General features: G+C 40.9%; 1 protein-coding gene across 6 annotated transcripts in view; it reads left to right on the plus strand.

Annotated features, from left to right (window-relative positions):
• EML6 (EMAP like 6) overlaps positions 1–18,254 on the plus strand; it is a 275,933-nt gene that overhangs the window by 227,397 nt on the left and 30,282 nt on the right. For all 6 annotated transcript variants that reach the window (XM_045446068.1, XM_045446062.1, XM_045446064.1 and 3 more), the window contains exons 27-28: positions 1,418–1,619; positions 1,727–1,853. In XM_045446068.1, the coding sequence (XP_045302024.1) occupies positions 1,418–1,619; positions 1,727–1,853 (329 nt within the window). The remainder of the gene's footprint in view (positions 1–1,417; positions 1,620–1,726; positions 1,854–18,254) is intronic.

Here is an 18,254-nt window from a genome sequence, read left to right on the forward strand (position 1 = left end):
GCGACAGAGTGGGCATTTCCACTTTGCTGTCAGGTAGATGTCTGCTAAATACAGAGAGATCTTGAGTAAGAGAATTTCAAAGTCATGCACTCTGCTGCACCTGTCTCCTGCCATGTATCTGTGCTGGTTTCGGGTTCCCTAGCATGCCAGTCCAAAACCCTCTGGAAGTCTCTTCCGTTATTGAGTCAAGTTTTCAGCGGGGACACTGATGGCCCTCTCACAACCTCAGAAAGAACATGTGGCTACCCACATTGCTTAAGGTATTCTCCAAGAGTCGCTGAGAGGATGGAAAAAAAACTCCCTCTTTAAATGGCTCTCACTGGAGCTGTTTTTGCCAGGCTATGGCTCATGAGCCAGAAATGGAAGCTGGTTTCTGGTGGCAGCTTCGGCTTCCCACCACTTGTCAGGATTGCACAGTGTGAACAGCCAACTGCTATTCCACCTCATCCTTCCCCACCTGGAATGAAAGTTGTATGGCCCTGTGTGCAGCGCTGAAGAGCTTTCCATAATTACTAATAAACCGGACCTTTTATTTGGTTTGTTGAAAAGAAGCTTACTAGGGCACATGGGTGTCTCAGTCAGTTAAGCGTCTGACATCAGCTCAAGTCATGATCTCTTGGTCTGTGAGTTCAAGCCCCACATCGGGCTCTGTGCTGACAGCTCAGCCTAGAGCCTGCTTGGATTCTGTGTCTCCTTCCTTCTCTTTCTGCCTCTCCCTTGCTCGCGTGCACGCTCGCTCTCTCTCTCCCTCTCTCTCTCCTTCTCTCAAAAATAAACATTAAAACATTTTTAAAAAGAAAAGTAGCTCACTTTGTTTTAAAACCAATTATTTGTGTTTCCAGTGTCCAAATTTGTTTCAAACATCTGTGGCAGCAACTGTTGTGTTTGTTTTACATCTTACTTGAGGCCCCAGAATTAGAAGAAGTCCCTTGCTCTTCTGTCTTAGCCTGGGCTGTGGTACAACTGTGGGGCTGTGGGGATTACTGGGAAGACACTTGTGATGGCAAATGTCAGCCAGACTCACCATCAGGAGTTTACACAGGAGACCTATGGAGAATGTACGTTTCATATTTGAGAGAAACAGAATCAAGCTGCTTCTATTTCGTTAGGTTCCCAGAAATAGGTTCTGTAATCTAACATTTCATTTGTTTCCTCACAAACCACCTACTGAGGACCCATGATGAGCCAGGTAATGTTTTATTAAAAAAAAAAAAAAAAAGAGAGAGAGAGAGAGAGAGACCTAGTTCCTGCCCTCATGGAGCTTACCCTCTAAAGAACGGGAGGAAAATTGCTGCTTGGATGAACTGCTTAATTGGTATCCACTAGGGGCAGCTCTGGAAAATAATATGGATGAAATAGTCTGGAGACAGGAGTCATGAGACTGGTTGGGGTAGTCACCAGTTCCTGGGCTTTACAGGGCCAGCATGCAAGATTCAAGAAGTATGTGGGGCACAGCGCACACGTCACCAACGTGAGGTGGCTGCACAACGACTCTGTGCTGCTCACAGTTGGTGGAGCCGACACAGCCTTGATGATCTGGACAAGGGAGTTTGTGGGGACCCAGGAGAGCAAGCTGGTGGACAGCGAGGAGTCGGACACCGATGCCGAAGAGGACGGAGGTGAGTGAGCCCCATGTGCCGGCTGCCCCTTCCACACATCCCACCCCACCCCCCAACCCCGTGCCACTGCCGACCAACCCCATGCCCATCTCTTTCTGTTGTTTGAGGCTATGACAGTGACGTTGCCAGAGAGAAGGCCATTGACTACACCACCAAGATCTATGCTGTGAGCATCAGGGAGATGGAAGGCACCAAACCTCACCAGCAGCTGAAAGAAGTTTCAGTGGAAGAAAGGTATGGTGTCACCAGGTTTGCATTTATTATACATGATTTCAACAAGAGTTCATTTTCTTTGCCCTCAGAGTTGTTACTTAAGCTAGTCTTATGTGTCTATGCGCAGAGTGTTAACCTGCATACAGAGTTAAGCCGCTGAAAATCATCCATGGCCCTCGATATGTGGCAAAGGGTGGGTTATGCTTTGCAGAAGTTGGTTGTGGAATATGACTTGAATAGACATGAGGTTTGATTGGACCAGGCTTATCCTTGCCCAGAGAGAATGTCAGGGTAGCCTATGCACTGTCTGAAATGTGATGGCCAACAGGAGACGTGCTGATCAGCGAGGGAGGGTGGGCTTCTAAGGTCCAGAAGGAATGTCTGTGGGTCCTGAGAAATAACCCTCTGTTCGAACCAGTCTGTGCGTTACACGGGGTCACTTGGTGGTACCATCTCATACTGTGTTTTCACCTGCCCCAATTTGTTCAGGTGGGTTTGGTGACTCCAGACCTAACCAATTTGATTTGGCTGCCTTGGGATTCTTATACAGAAAGAAGGTTTCAGATGTTATTTTAGGCCTTTTTGATATGTTATTGTAAGTATCAATAAGAGAAATAGCCAAATATTTAGGCTTTTTTTTTGGAAAAAAAGCTCATCTTTTCTACAGTTATTTAATTTACCATGTTCATACTAGAAAGGATAAATACTCAGTAAAAACTCTCACATCTGAAGAGAATTTCATGGATCCCAAAGATGTTTTGCCATGGATTGGTTGTTCACAGGTACTCTGGATCCACTATAAGAAATGAGATTCAGGTTGTTTTTTGTTGTTGTTTTGTTTTGTTGTGGTTTTTTTTGTTTGTTTGTTTGTTTTTGTTTTTGTTTTTTTTTTTGTTTTGTTTTTTGCATTCAGCATGGCTTTCTTCCTAATAGTAATTATTTCAAAAATTTATTCTATCACTTTTTACTAGTATGTAGGAATATAAATATAAAAAAGTAAAAAATTTCTTCCTCTTGCCTCAGTTCAGTGCCACATGTTTTTTTTTTTTTTTTTTTTTTTTTTTCAGTGCCACATGTTAAAATAAGCTTGATAGGGGCACCTGGGTGGCTTAGTCAGTTAAGCATCTGACTTTGACTCAGGTCAGGATCTCGTGGTTGAGTTCCATCTTCGCATGGGGCTCTGTGCTGACTGCTCAGAGCCTGGAGCCTGCTTCAGATTCTGTGTCTCCCTCTCTCTCTCTCTGCCCTTTCCCCACTCATCTCTCTCTCTCTCTCTCTCTCTTGCTTGCTCGCTCACTCGCTTTCAAAAGTACATAAATAAATAAATCAGCTAGATAAAAAGTGGGTGTGCTATAGGCAAAAAGAGGGACTCTGATGCAAAATTCCCTAACTCATCCCTAGCATCTTTGTTAGATGTCACTACGAAGGTTCAGAATTCTCTTTTGATGAAAAAAAATTATTCAAAAATTTTTTTTTGCAGTAGTCTATAAATTACAGTTTATCTTGCTTGCAACATAGTTTTTTAGTGGTCACAAAGATGAAATAATTTTAAAGGACCTAATTTAAGAGTAAAGAAAAAAAACCCATATGCATGTTAGTGCCTAAATAAGCCTCCCCCTTAAATAATGAACTCTTAAAAACATTTGCCCTAAATTAAACATTCTTTTGAAAAAAAATTACCCAACCTCTCCAATGTCACATAACATTATGAAATGAGTTGACTTGGCTATTATTCCAAGGTTGTTTCTGGCTGATTTGTACAAGCCAGTGCTTTGTCATGCTGAGATTTAGGCCAGCCACTAAGATTTAGAAATCTAAGCAAAGTCCCTGGCTGCCAGAGGGCATTGATGGGGAGTGACAGCTAATGGGTACCAAGTTTCTTTTTGGGGTGATGGAAATATTCTAAAATTATAGTCATTATTGTACAACCTTTTACATACTAAAAAAAATTAAAACAATTATATACTTATAGCGGGTGATTTTCATGGCATGTAAATTATATCTCAAGAAAAGTTGTTTAAAATGCAAATCTATCTATCTATCTATCTATCTATCTATCTATCTATCTATCTAAGCAAATTCACAATTCCAAACACTGCAGCTGGTTTCTGACCTAAACTGAGGGTCATCTTAACCTTTCTGTGTTGTGATGTCTCTTTGGGTAGGTCTGTAAAGATCTCAAACCTGTTCAGCATAGGAAAAGTTATGAGAGGTGAAGGTACAGAGGACCCTAAGAATTTTCAGTCTTAAACTCCAGAATTCTGAAGTGACCTCATCCCATCAGTTGGAGAACTTGCTGTACATACATTAGCATCCACAGGATTGACTTTCTTATATATACAAAAGAAAACTAAATGCTGCATGGTATTAAGAGATACAGGGGTAGGCCTTTCAGTACTCTGTTGGCATTTTAAAAAATAATTCACACCAGGGTGTAGTGAAGAAAACATGTAGCGAACAAAACATTTTTTGAGATAAATATAGGGTCTGGAGGAATAATCAAGCCTTCTTTACAGAAAGCAACATCCTTGATAACTTAAAGGCCGTGATAGCTTCAGTTCCTAGAGTGGGCTGTAACCAGAGAGCAGGGTGCCAGCTACACAGCATGCTGGGAGCAAAGCTCGACCACAGCAGGAAGGGGTGAGCGGGGAAGGAGCAGCAATTGGTGTCTGAATCCACAGCCTCCATGGAGGCAAATCCTAATCAGAACCAAGAATCGTCAGTCTCCACCAGTCCTCCTCAGTAATTTTAGGGGAACTTGAACCTCAGAGATAGGATGGTAGACAGCATCTGAACTGCAGAAGAGCGAAGGGGGCACAGACAAGGTGGGTGTTCAGAGACTTTGTGAGAAAGCAGGATGAGAGAAGGAAGGTGGGGTAGGAAGGGCTCTTGGCAATAAGCTGGGAAGACACCTCACCTGAGTCCTCACCTGGGAAAAGAAATGGGCTCTGTGGATTCCAGCATCCCAGGCCGAAGAGAGAGGCAGGGACAGAAATGCTGGGGTCCTTCAGACCACAGGAGTATGGGGTCAGGCAGCACCTGGCTTTTCCCTGACAGTATTCAGGACTGTCAACCCTGACACTCTAACCTTTGACTACTTGACGCCCTCCTGCGTGGAGAGACAGAGGCTTTTCCTGACCTGTCCTTCATTGTTCCCTCCTGTGTGTACCTGACGATACCTACGTATACCTGTGTGCCTTTTCTAAACACCTGGGCCAAGACGAGTCCCAGTAAGACTAACAGGAGACAAACACTTGAGGATTGTAAGAGAAGTGAGCTTGGAACAACCACTCAATGCACGGACTTACTTTGCCTCTTACCAGTGTTCCAGAAAGTTCTACCCCCGGTTTAAATCCTTTTCCTCTTTAGAACCATGTGATGAGCACAGGATCCATCATACTGAAAACAGTGCCTTGCAGACAGCTGTACATTATGCATCGGTTATTTTTTAAGCAAATGCGTTTCTAATTCCTAACATTTCAGATAGTCCTAAATTGTTTCTAATTAGACTCAGTTATTCGATTTTAAAATAGCTGTGAGGCTTTGGATTGTGCTTCTTTATACAATGTCTACACACAAGAGTTGTTATTTTTCAGAAGTCGTAAGATCTTTAGTTCAATTCTTCTGAGAAGTGGGAAAGTGGAGAGAAGCGCATAATTGCTCTCAAAAGAATACTGAGTTTTACCTACCAAGTATGTAATCCCTTGCGGGTGTGTACCCTGGTCACCCACTTCAACTTTGCTCTAGCACCCTTGCCTCTTTCCCCTAGCCACACTTGGCTAGCCAGTGCCCAACTTGGCTGAACCCTTGGGTAATCCTGCTGGTCAGCTGCCCATGTGTGGCATGTGGCTGAGGAAAGCCGTGGAATCTTTTCCAGTGCGGGGAACCAATGCTTTAGGCCTTATCTGGACGCTCAGGCCTGGCCCATAGTGCTTTCCTTCTTCCCCTGCTGTTTCCAATTCTGGTCTAGAGCAACCTTTCCAAACCTCTCATGTCTCTCAAGTTCCCACCTCTACCCTGACACAGCTTTCAACTTTTGACCTCATTCCTACTTGGCCATGTTTTCTCAATATTACAGCTGTCGCGTCCATCCGCAAACTTAAATTATTACTTAATAAGTACTTGAAATGCCAGTTCTTTTTCAGAAAAGGAAAAACAGGAGGGGGGAGACTTAGTTTTTTAGAGCAATTTAGCATATAAAATGCCTACCACTGTCACAGCACAAGGGATAATACCCAAACACTGGGTTCTTACTTCAGTAAAAAAGACTTCTTCTGAACTCATCAGGTGACACATCGCTGAAATTTCCTCAGCATCAGGTTACTAGAGTTGCCTATAAAATTAAGAAGTTTCTTTCACCACTTTACCAAGGACACACCAAGTTTATATGTCATTTTTTTTTTTTTAATTTATAAGGTAGGACTTTTAGTTTCAGGGAGCTCCCAACACAAACTGGCCTCAGCAAAAGGAACCTATTGGCTGAGACACCTGAAATCCATGGATAGAGTAACTTTGGGTGTCACTTGATATAGAAGCTCATCTTGCTATTCTCTCTCTTCTCTCTCCATATTTCAGTTCTGCTTCCTCTAGGTTTTTGCAATTCAGGCAGCAAAATGACTGCAGTGCCTGGACCTTACAAGTGTCTGTGGCTCAAAAGAACTGCATCTGATAAGTCCTCACAAATGTTTTATGATGTGCTATTGGCTCTGGTGGGTCACGTGACCACCCTTGAAGCAGTCACCAGTGACCTATAAAATATGAGCCTTTTATTGACTGTTCGTAGTTAGTCACATGCCACCTGTAGACTAGCGGTGTAATCACCTCCACCAGAAGTAAAAGTCCAAGGTGGCTAACAAAATTTGATTTCTGGATAGACCCAAAAGAACACACGTCTACTGCGCTCCACCTTTTTTTTTTTCATATGCACACTCTTGAAATGCTCTAATTTAGGCGTGCCTGAGTGGTTCAGTCCGTTAAGAGTTTGGATTCTTGATTTCAGCTCAGGTCATAATCTCACAGTTTGTAGGATCAAGCCCCTCATAGGGCTCTGTGTTAACAGCACAGAGCCTGCTTGAGATTCTCTCTCTCTCCCTCTTTCTCTGCCTGTCTCCTGGAGTACGTGTACTCTATCAAAATAAATAAAAATAAACTTTAAAAAAAGTTCCAGTTTAAACTATCTACATGAATGGTTGAAAATGCAGTTAACCCCTCCACAAAATCTTGGTCAGTTACTGTATCCAGCCTCACGTCCAGAATCTTAGGGAATTGTGAAGTCTTCTCATCCAGCGTGGGATAAAGCTCTTCATAGTCCTGTGACTAATGATAGTGTTGACCACTATCACATACCAAATAGATGGTGGTGAAGAGAGGACAGAACGAGGATAGTTTGTTGGTTTGTTTAATTGCCATTTGGAAAGAGAGAGAGTGAGACACAATATGTAGTAGTCACTGGTCCATGTCCATATAATCCTTTGCTGGCTGAGATGGTCACAGACTCCTGCCCTTGCCATGCGCGTGTTCTTGCACAGCTCGACAGCAATACAAATGTTGGAAGATGTCAACAATCGGAGGATGTAAAGCTTGTGTTGGTGATGACAAAAGATACACCAAGTGAAAACATAAAGTAGGAAGTGACACAATGTCCTCTAAGAGAACCAGCTTCCCCAAGCCTCTCAAATACCTCCTGGAATGTAAATGATGCCCCTGTGGGGTAAGAATTCTCCTAGGCCAGAAACTCCTTAGTCATTCCCATGGGAGAATTGAATCCTCCCACCCTCCCCTGAATTCCCTCCCTACCCACCCCAACTCTTGCAAAAACTCTTTCTCTGTGCTTGGCACTCCCCAGATGACTATGACCGGTGCACACAGTCAGACAGGGAGGGGACGGCCAGTTTTTAGAGACATCTCCCAGATGGCCCAAGCTTCGGGTCCATCTAATTCCATTTTTACCATTTACCTTCTGGCCTAAGATTTGGCGTTTCATAGCACACCTTAGCAAGAAAAATACTTTTGACATCTCAGACTGGTAACTACTTGAGTTCTTAAAGTATCAAGTAGTTAAACTTCATAATTAATTATCATATCAATTAAAGAAAATAACTGTTTTCTTTTTAAAAATCAATTAAATTATTTTTCATTCTTTCCTCATTTTTTTGATGATAAACTGAGCACCTGCTAATTGTTCACTGTTGGTATGTATTCCCTTTTAAAAGCATACTTATTATTTGTATGACCTTGAAGTAATAGTATAACCTTTTTAGGTTCAGCTGATTCTGATGGTCTGTTATTGTTGTCATTGTTTAATGTTTAAATTGTGACTGTGTGGTCTTTAGCAGACCTTTCTTTGGGTTGGTGTATGTGGCCTTTCCACAAACACTATCATGTACTTCTGAAATCGTCCTTGTTTTTTGACAAGAGGTCCCATGATTATCGTTGATTTTCCTGTCCCAGCAGGGAATCTGGTTTCTGTGAGGGCACATTAGTTCCCCATAACTACTGGAGGTTGCTTAAATTATTGCAGACCTAAAACAGAAAAAGAAAACACTTTTTTAAAGGTCATCAGGTATACTGATATTTTATTTTATTCTATTCTATTCTATTCTATTCTATTCTATTCTATTTATGTTATGTTATTTAAAAAATTTTTTAATGTTGGGGCGCCCGGGTGGCTCAGTCGGTTAAGCTTCTGACTTCAACCTGGTTCATGATCTTGCAGTTTGTGGGTTCGAGCCCTGTGTCGGGCTCTGTGCTGACAGCTCGGAAACTGGAGCCTGCTTCTTTTTCTGTGTCTCCCTCTCTCTCTGTCCCTCCCCCATTTGCCCTCTGTCTCTCTCAAAAATAAAAATAAACATTAAAAAAAAATTTTAACAAATTTTTTAATGCTTATTTTTATTTTTGAGAGAGAGAGACTCTCTTTTTGCCTTGTTTTAATGGGAGCTTTGTCATGCTATCTTTTCCTCATATACTATATTTCTAAAGATTATATTGGATAGCATGTTGTCTAAAAGATGAGAAAGCTTATTTTCCCTTTCTGGTTTTGATTCTTGGTTCTAGCTCTCTAGCTTCAAAGAATGTAAAAATGCAGGGCAGCTAGTATCTTAGAATTTCTTAGAATTAGTGGACAGTGAGAGGTATAACCTAAGTCTTTTAGGTTTGACCCAAGCCCTCTGTTGGTTGTGGCCCCAGCAGGAGATAAAGCACTCTGAAAAGAAAGTAATGTGGGGAGAGTTTAATGAAAGGACTAGTAACAAAGGTGTGGGCAGGATTAAGAGACAATAGGGATGGGGTAGCACCTCAGAAATAGCAATGGCTGGAAGCCATCACCACCCTTGGGTCTGAAGGGGCCAGGGGGGAAGCTGTTGCCAAATGTGGGGAACATTAGCTGTAGGAGCAGACTACTTACAGGAGCTGAGACCTGAAGGGGAAGGTTGAAGGTAAGGGCAAAAGAGTCTATTGATGTCGTCCCTGAAGGCCAGCTGTGGAGGGCACAGCGCAGGAGGAGAGAAGGGTGGAGAGTAGACATGGAGGGGTGCATGGAAAATATCCAGCTCATGCTCCTTACTTTTTTTTTTTAAATGGAAACTGATATTATTATCACAGAAAAGAACCTCTTGCCATTTTAACGTTGAACAGTAATTCCTATCATTTATAAATGCCTTTGAATATATACTATCAATTAAAGATAGGACTAGATATAACCAAATCGATTATCAAGAATCATTAGAGACATTTAAAACTCTACCCAATTTAAATGGATCAGTTTTGATGACCCATAGTTTTACACCACTGTCTAGGGGTGCCAGAAGAATTAACTTATAGAAAACATGAAGTACACTGAGAATGGTAACTTTTTTAAACTGATATTTTATATTAACATTATATTTTTGTATTCTCACATATCTTCAAAAATAATGTGTAAACATCTTTGGCCTATGTCCAGAGGTCTTTATTTTCACATTAAGGGAAAAAGCAACTTAGAAACTTACAACTGTGCACATGTCTAATGCAAATACCCATTTTTTGTAAGGGTCAAATTATCGTACAACCCAATTTTGGATGTGTGATCACCACAGCGGTGGATCACAAAAGCATCTTTTTCATGATGTATAGATAGGATCTAATAATGTCTCCATGTGGCATGTGGTCTATTAGTAAAATCCAGATGAAGTGACCAGCCACTGGTCTTCCAAGTTTCACCTGGTTGAGCCATGGTTCATAATTTATTTTTAAATATGTACTGTTTGACACACTTAGCCCATCTCCTCCTCCCCCCAACTGCTTAGATTAACCATCTGAATAGGGAACAGAAATAATGGAGATTTTTATTTGATATATTCAGTTGTAACATGCATTCAGACAAAAACCTAACTCTGTGATGAAAGAGACAAAATAAACACCAATTGAACTATTTTAATGGAAACTGGCATATAAATATTCACCAACTTATGTTTTTCTAAGTGGATGTGATCATTAGCTCAGGGGTTGCTTTCTCACTGCACCTCAGTCAGCAGTCTGTATGTTTTCAAGGTTCTTCAGTAATAAGTGCTGAGGCTTGCAGCTTTTGGCTGCTTGTCCAGGGGTAAAGAGAAGAATGTGGGATTAACCCTTCCAGGTTCTATCTTTATAACATTATGTTTTCCACCTTTTCCTTAAAGAAGGAGAGGTTCAAAACCTTCCCCCTGACTTCTCACCTCAGAAGCTGCATAAGTTATGGCCACAAATCGGAATCCCAAACCGACCTAAACCATATTTTCCCTTCCACAGCAGAGCCCTAGGCTTGCTCTCCCCTTTCCTGCCTGTCTCATACTGGGAAAATCATCTCTCCCTTTAAAAAAATGTCCAGGGACGCCTGAGTGCCTCAGTGAGTTAAGCGTCCAACTCTTGATTACAGCTCAGGTCATGATTTCACAGTTTGCAAGATCAAGCACCGTATTGGGCTCTGCAGTGACTGCTAAATAAATAAACAAGTAAATAAATAAATAGATGTCTGAGGTAGAAAAGTTCACTTTTAATACTGATATTATATTGTCTTAGCACCAGTTTAGTGTAGCTTACTTAGGAATTATGGATAACTAGAAATTGGGACATTTCTAGTTGTGGTCATCATTTTATTAAATGTGTTTAGTCTAGATGTTGAGCTGTTTTACCTGGGACTAGGTAACAAGCACACAATCATGTTGTAAAAAGAAGTTTCAAGAAACAGTGCTTTCATACTTGTATCAAGCAAGCTTTGTGTCTTAATTAAATACTATTTGTTTTCCAGAGAAGGGGTATGGAATATAATTTAAAAACTGTTTTTAAAGTTGAATATCACCTTTAGTGGGATGTTTCTAAACAATATCGAATTACAAGGTCCAGCTGCTGTCAAGGGAAATATTTAGTACACACACATATACATATATACTTCTTCATTTCCCTGTCATCCAGTATTGGGTAAATATCGACATACCTCTTTTTTGTTTTGTTTTTTTCCTCCAGTTTTATTAAGAAATAATTGAAATTACTGTATAAATTTAAGACCTGCAGCACAATGGCCGATTTACATATATTTTGAAATGATTACCACAGTAGGTTCAGCTAGCCTCCATCCTCTCATAGAAATACAGCAAAAATGAAAGAAAGAAGAAAAGGGAGGAGAAAAACCTACTTCTTGTGATGAGAACTCTTAGGATTTCTTCTCTTTCCCATTTTTCATACAGCGGTATTCACTATATAGTTCCACATGCTCCATGTGATATCCCTAGGACTTACTTATAACTGCAAGTTTATACTTTTGATCACCTTCTTCCAGGTTCCCTTCATCTCCCCCTCCACCTTTAGTAACCAAAAGTTTGTCTCTTTTTCTGTGGGTTTGGTTTGTTTTAGATTCCATGTAAAAGTGACAGCACCTAGCAAATGCCAGGATTCCCTCGGTTTTTAATGGCTGAATAATATTGTGTGGTTATACCACATTTTCTTTATCTTTATCCCTTGAGGGACACTTAGGTTGTTTCTGTGTCTTGGCTATTGTAGATAATGCTGCTGCGCACGTGGGGGTGCACATATCTTTTTGAGTTAGGGGTGTTGGCTCCTTTGGATATAATTCCCAGATATAGAACTGCTCAGTCATATTGTAGTTCTATTTTTAATTTTTTTTGAGGAACCTCCCTACTGTTTTCCATAGGGCTGCACCAGTTTGCATTCCTCACAACAGTGCACGAGGATTCTCCTTGCTCCCCTTCCATGCCAGTATTTATCTCTTGTCTTCCTGATGATGGCCTAACAGGTGTGAGATGACATCTCATGGCAGTTTTAATTTGCATTTCCCTCATGCTAGTGATGTTCACCATCTTTTCACATACCTGTTGACCTTTCATATATCTTTTCTGGAGATATGTCTCTTTAGGTCTTTAGCCCATTTTTTTTTTTAAGGTTTTTGTTTTTTGCCACTGGGCTATACGAGTTTTTTAAAATATATTTTGTATATTAACCCCTTATCAGATACATGGTTTGCAATTATTTTTTCCCATTCCGTAGGTTGTCTTTTCATTTTTTGATGGTTTGTTTTGCTGTGCATTAGCTTTTCAATTTGATGCAGTCCCACTTGTTTATTTTTTAGTTTGTTGTGCTTGTGTTCTATCCAAAAACTCATCACCAAGACCCATGTCAAGGAACTTTGTTGTTCTGTTTTCTTCTAGGAGTTTCAAGGTGCCATGTCTCCCTTTTTTTTTTTTTTTTTTTTTTAATTTTTTTTTTTTTTCAACGTTTATTTTTGGGACAGAGAGAGACAGAGCATGAACGGGGGAGGGGCAGAGAGAGAGGGAGACACAGAATCGGAAACAGGCTCCAGGCTCTGAGCCATCAGCCCAGAGCCCGACGCGGGGCTCGAACTCACGGACCGCGAGATCGTGACCTGGCTGAAGTCGGACGCTTAACCGACTGCGCCACCCAGGCGCCCCAACCCTTTTCAGTCTTTAATCCATTTGAGTTAATTTTAGAGAGTGGTATAAGATATGGGTCCAGTTTCATTCTTTTACATATGAATATCCAATGATCCCAGAACTATTTATTGAGAGACTGTCTTTCTTCGTTGAATATTCTTAGCTCCTTTGTCAAATGTTAGGTTGACTACGTATGGTTGGGTTTATTTCTGGGCTCTTGATTCAGTTCCATTGGTCTGTTTATCTGTTTTTAAACTGGTACCATTCTGCTTTAATGACTGTAGCTTTACAGGATAGCCTGAAATAAGGAAGTGTGATGCCTCCTGCTTTGTTCTTTTTTTTTCTGAGGATTTCTTTGGCTACTAGGGCTCTTTTGTGGTTCCATATAAATTTTAGGAGGGTTTTTTTCTACCTCTGACCATTGGAAAAATGCCATTGGAATCTTAAATACGGATTGTTGCATTGAATCTATAGATGGATTTTGGTGGTATTGACGTTTTAACAATATACTTCCAATCTGTGAACATGGGATACCTTCCATTTATGTGTATCTTCTTCAACTTCTTTCATCAAGGTCCTAGACTTTACAGCATAGAGATTTTCGCCTTGTTAGTTAAATTAATTCCTGAAGTATTTTATTGTTTTGATGCTAGTGTAAATGGGATCAATTTAGCACGCAGGTTTGAGGCACCTGGGTGGCTCAGTCGGTTGGGCAGCCGACTTCGGCTCAGGTCATGATCTCGCAGTCCGTGATTTCGAGCCCCGCGTCGGGCTCTGTGCTGACAGCTCAGAGCCTGGAGCCTGTTTCAGATTCTGTGTCTCCCTCTCTCTGACCCTCCCCCATTCATGCTCTGTCTCTCTATCTCAAAAATAAATAAACGTTAAAAAAAAATTAATTTCTTTATGTCTTTTTCAGAAAATTTGTTGTTATCACATAGAAATGCCACTGATATTTTGTATGTTAATTTTGTATCCTGCAACTTTACTGAATTCATTGATTGGCTCTAACAGGTTTTTGGTGGAGTCTTTAGTATTTTCTATATATAAAATCACATCATCTGCAAATAAAAACAATTTTACTTCTTCCTTTCCAATTCTCATACATACATACATACATACATTTATTTATTTATTTAGCTAATTGTGGCTAGGACTCTCATTACTGTGTTGAACAGCAGTGGTGAAAATGGGCATTCTTGTCTTCATCCTGAACTCAGAGGAAAAGCTTTCAACATTTCACCATTGAATATAATGTTAGCTGTGAGCTTGTTCTGTATGACCTTTATCATGTTCAGATTTGTTCCTTCTGTGCCTAGTTTGTTAAGTTATTATCATGATTGGATATTGAATTTTGTCAAATGCCTTTTCTGCATCTATTGAGATGATCATATGATTCTCTTCTTTCATCCTGTTGTGATGTATCACACTGATGATTTGCATATTTTGAACCATCCTTGCATCCCCATAATAAATCCCACTTGCTCATGGTGAATGATCTTTTCAGTGTGCTGCTAAATTCAGTTTGCTGGTATTTTATTGATAATTTTGGCATCTGTATTCATCAGAGATAATGACCTGTTATTTTTCTTTTCTAGTGGTGTCCTTTTCTGGTTTTGGTATGCAGATAATACTGGCCTTGTAAAAAGAGTTTGGGAATGGTCCTTCCTCTTTGGTTTTTTGGAAGAGTTAGAGAAGAATTAGTGTTAATTCTTCTTTAAATGCTCGGTAGATTTCACTAGTAAAGCCACCTCATTCTGGGCTTTTCTTCATTGGGATAATTCACATATTTTTCAGTAGAAACTTTCAGTTACAATTTTTAATTTGAAATTATTCTCCACTTTGGCCATTTTTAAAAGTAAATGTTGGGGCGCCTGGGTGGCTCAGTCAGTTGAACGTCCGACTTCAGCTCAGGTCACGATCTCGCGATTTCGCGGTCCGTGAGTTCGAGCCCCGCCTCGGGCTCTGGGCTGATGGCTCAGAGCCTGGAGCCTGCTTCCGATTCTGTGTCTCCCTCTCTCTCTGCTCCTCCCCCGTTCATGCTCTGTCTCTGTCTCTGTCTCAAAAAAATAAATAAACGTTAAAAAAAAATTTTTTTTAAGTAAATGTTAATTGGTAACAGTTTTTTATCAACTCTGTCATTACTTCCATTACCTCAAACATTTGAAACCTTTGGCATCTTTGAATTCCTCTTGTTTTTTGATTCTGGAGTCTCTAACTTTTACAGAAAGAGTTGGCTCAGTGAAAGTCAAAGCAACACTCCACTCCCTTGGGGTTTCCTTTTATATCTAAAATCTCAGTAGATGTCATGTTTATCTAGAAAGTGGCTGGCTACATTGTGACAAGGGCATGAGAGAGTCCTTGGCATTAATCCCACTTCTGACAGGAATCTGCTTGGTCATCACAATAGGACAGTCATGCCAATGATGGAAAGATGACAATACAAAAGTTAGAGATGTACAGTTTCTTTAATTTTGAAGTACTGGAAAGCTTTAGGCATGGTTACATAAGGCAGGAACTAACAGCATTTCCTAAGCCAGTGTTAAGGCTTCCCAAGTCCCCAGAGTGCCCCAGTGAGACAGACAGCCATGCTTATGAGGATTTTTTTCCAAGTAGAAGAGGCTTCCCTTAATGTTCTCCTGAGGTTTTATTTTATACCTTTTTATATTCTCTCTCCGCCCTAAACACATACCCAAATGTTGAGGATAGTCTGAATCCATGCCTGCAAGCTCGGGAGGTATAACCACTATAAAACAATTCTCACACACTGCAACGTGTTTACATGAGATCAAGGAAACTGACTTTGGCTTTACCAGAATCTTGCCTCAGCATGCTCTGGTTTCAGGTTGTGTGAGGTTATCTCCAGCACAGTGAGATAGGGTCCTTGGTCATCCTTCTGGTCTACGTGTTGTACTTGCCAAGATCTTTGTTTGTCCTTGTTCTTTTTTGCCAAGTCGAGATTGGCTTTGTGGGGGATGACCTTTTTGGGTTTCACTTTATTATTCTCCTCCTATTGGTTGGAGGCCTTAAGAGTTGGGAAACAAGCCTTTGTTGTTTGCCAGATTTGGGGCATAAAGCTCCTCTCCTGCAGCTAGGATGTCAACTCCGTGAAAGCAAAATTTCTGATACACTGCCTTTTCTCCAAATTTGATAACAGTGCTAGCGTTCAGTAAATGATTGTTGATTGAGTGAATAAACTCCTTAACAATTTAACAAGATTTAGGTTAATTTCTAGTCACTGATACCCACTGGTTAGGTATCAGAATCTGAGATTTTGTTGGCATCTTGCTTGTATACCCATAATCCAGCTTGGAAATTTCTGCCTCTTAAGCATTTGGTACCCCTGGCTATCCTTCCAGCTCTCAGGTTAGTCACCATCTGGCTCCTGCCTTTAGGCAATTCCAAACAATGGCGTAAAATGGAGAGGCCCTTACTCCTAGTATCTGCAGCTTTGAGGGTAACTGTCCCCTTTTTCTGGCAGGGAGTGTGTGACATAGGTGATTAGAAGGGATCCAGGGGACCAGGCACCTCCCGTCCTCATTCATATGTGCCGTGAGCTTCCTTCCATGTGGGTGGATGAGTGGTGCCTCCAGTAGTCCCCCCACACAGGGACTTGTCCCCAGGCACCAGGGGGCCCCTGCACTCCTCACCCCCATTTGACTAACCTCAGCTGTCAGCATCTCAGTATCTTTCAGTCACCCCCACTTGTGGACCTATAGGCAAACCAGGATCCTGAAGGGCGATCCTCTCCTCCCCATCTCAGTACCCCCCCACTATGAAGAGATGGTTTGGGTACCCCCAAGCATGTATGAGGGGATGTTTGGTTCTCAGCGGAATCCCTCTCCCAGTCCTCCCTGATGCACAAAATAATGTCACCCTCCATCCATCTCAGCCACCCAGTATGAGGAGATGCTGGGATGGCATTGCCAGAATTATTCTTAGCAGAGAATTATAACGAAGGAATCTGTGAATGCTTCTACATTAATATTTTAGTTCCTCTGATACATTTTTAACTTTCAATCTTATGCCATATGTTCCTTAGGAAACCAAGAAGCTTTTACCAATCCACAATTAGAAGCAGATTCTGAGCCTTTTATAAATGTTGGTTTCCTCATCTCTGATCTGATGGATCCCACCACCAAATGACCTCAAGACGGCACTCCAGCACTCGGGGTTTACAGACCTTTTCCTAAATTGTGCTTAGGGCTGAATGGGGAAGGCCCTAACATCTATCTTCTCCTACTTTATCATATCCCTTCTGAATCCACTTGTATAGATTTATGAACTTAAGCAAAAAGAAGATCCTATAAAGAAAACCATACATTACGGGTTTATAAAGAAACATAAAGGAAATTTTATTTTTGTTTCATTGTTTTAGCCCCAAATCCTTGGATTCTTAATATTTTGGTCCTTGGTATCAAGATATTTAAAGTTCTGCTGGATTGTAAACTATGTGTATGGGTGTCTTAGTTCCTTAAGAGTCAGCACTGTGACTGTCATAGTTCTCACCATGTGCCTAACACAGTGCCTTGCTCATAGCGCATAGTAAACAAATATATTTTGAATGAGTCGATGAATGAATGAATTTACTTAGCCTTCTTCTCTTAATATATACATGAATTAATCTGTTCTCAAAATGCTCTACAAATCCCTTTTTGGTCAACAACCACATTTACCTTCATTTGGTTAGCACCGAAGGGTGATCTCATCTTTGTGGGGAATGGTGTGACCCATGTAGAATCTGGCCATGAGACTGCTCTTGGTTAAATAATTTTATCTTCGTACCATCTGTCTGTTAGGAATTAAATGTCTGTTTGGTTTAAATCTAATAACCCAAGGCAAAAAGAACTGAAAAGTCTGTGTTACTGTAGCCATCCCACCTGTTTTACATGCAAGGCCTTCTTTGTCAGCGGATTTACAGTGAAACAAAGATCATGCTCACAAGTGACGAAGTGTAAAAATATAGCAAAGATTTGATAGAGTTCCCTGAATTGGAAGAAACCACCATCTCTAGGTAATCCCAATTTTTCTTCTAACCTTTTATGCTATATTTAGGGAGAAAAACCTGCCCCCAGTTTTTAAGAGATGCTGTATGTAATCAGTCACTGCCCATTTCACGTCTGCCTGAAGCATGATGAGCTTGACAAATCAGGACAGTTCTCCCCTCCATGGAGAAATACACGACTAAACAGCCTGGCACTTCCCTTTCCTTGCTCCACTGGCCTCACAGAGGCCCTTTGTCATCATTGATCAGTAGCTGCTTTGTGAGCTCGGATTGTAAGGGCTGCTAAGAACTGACAATCTTGCTAACAGGTGCTTCTAAATTTACTCTAAAATTTACCATTTTGAGATCTGTCAAAACCACTACATCCTATCCTAAACTTGGTCTGATAAATGGGGAGGAACCTCTGATTCTACATTTCATTCCAATGTGTGATGATGGAGTGATCTTAACGAGCCTCAGAGTTCATACAGAGACCCGCCATTGCCTGTCTGTTGTGTGTAA

This window comes from Leopardus geoffroyi, chromosome A3 (genome assembly GCF_018350155.1).
Source record: "Leopardus geoffroyi isolate Oge1 chromosome A3, O.geoffroyi_Oge1_pat1.0, whole genome shotgun sequence".
Lineage (NCBI taxonomy): Eukaryota > Metazoa > Chordata > Mammalia > Carnivora > Felidae > Leopardus > Leopardus geoffroyi.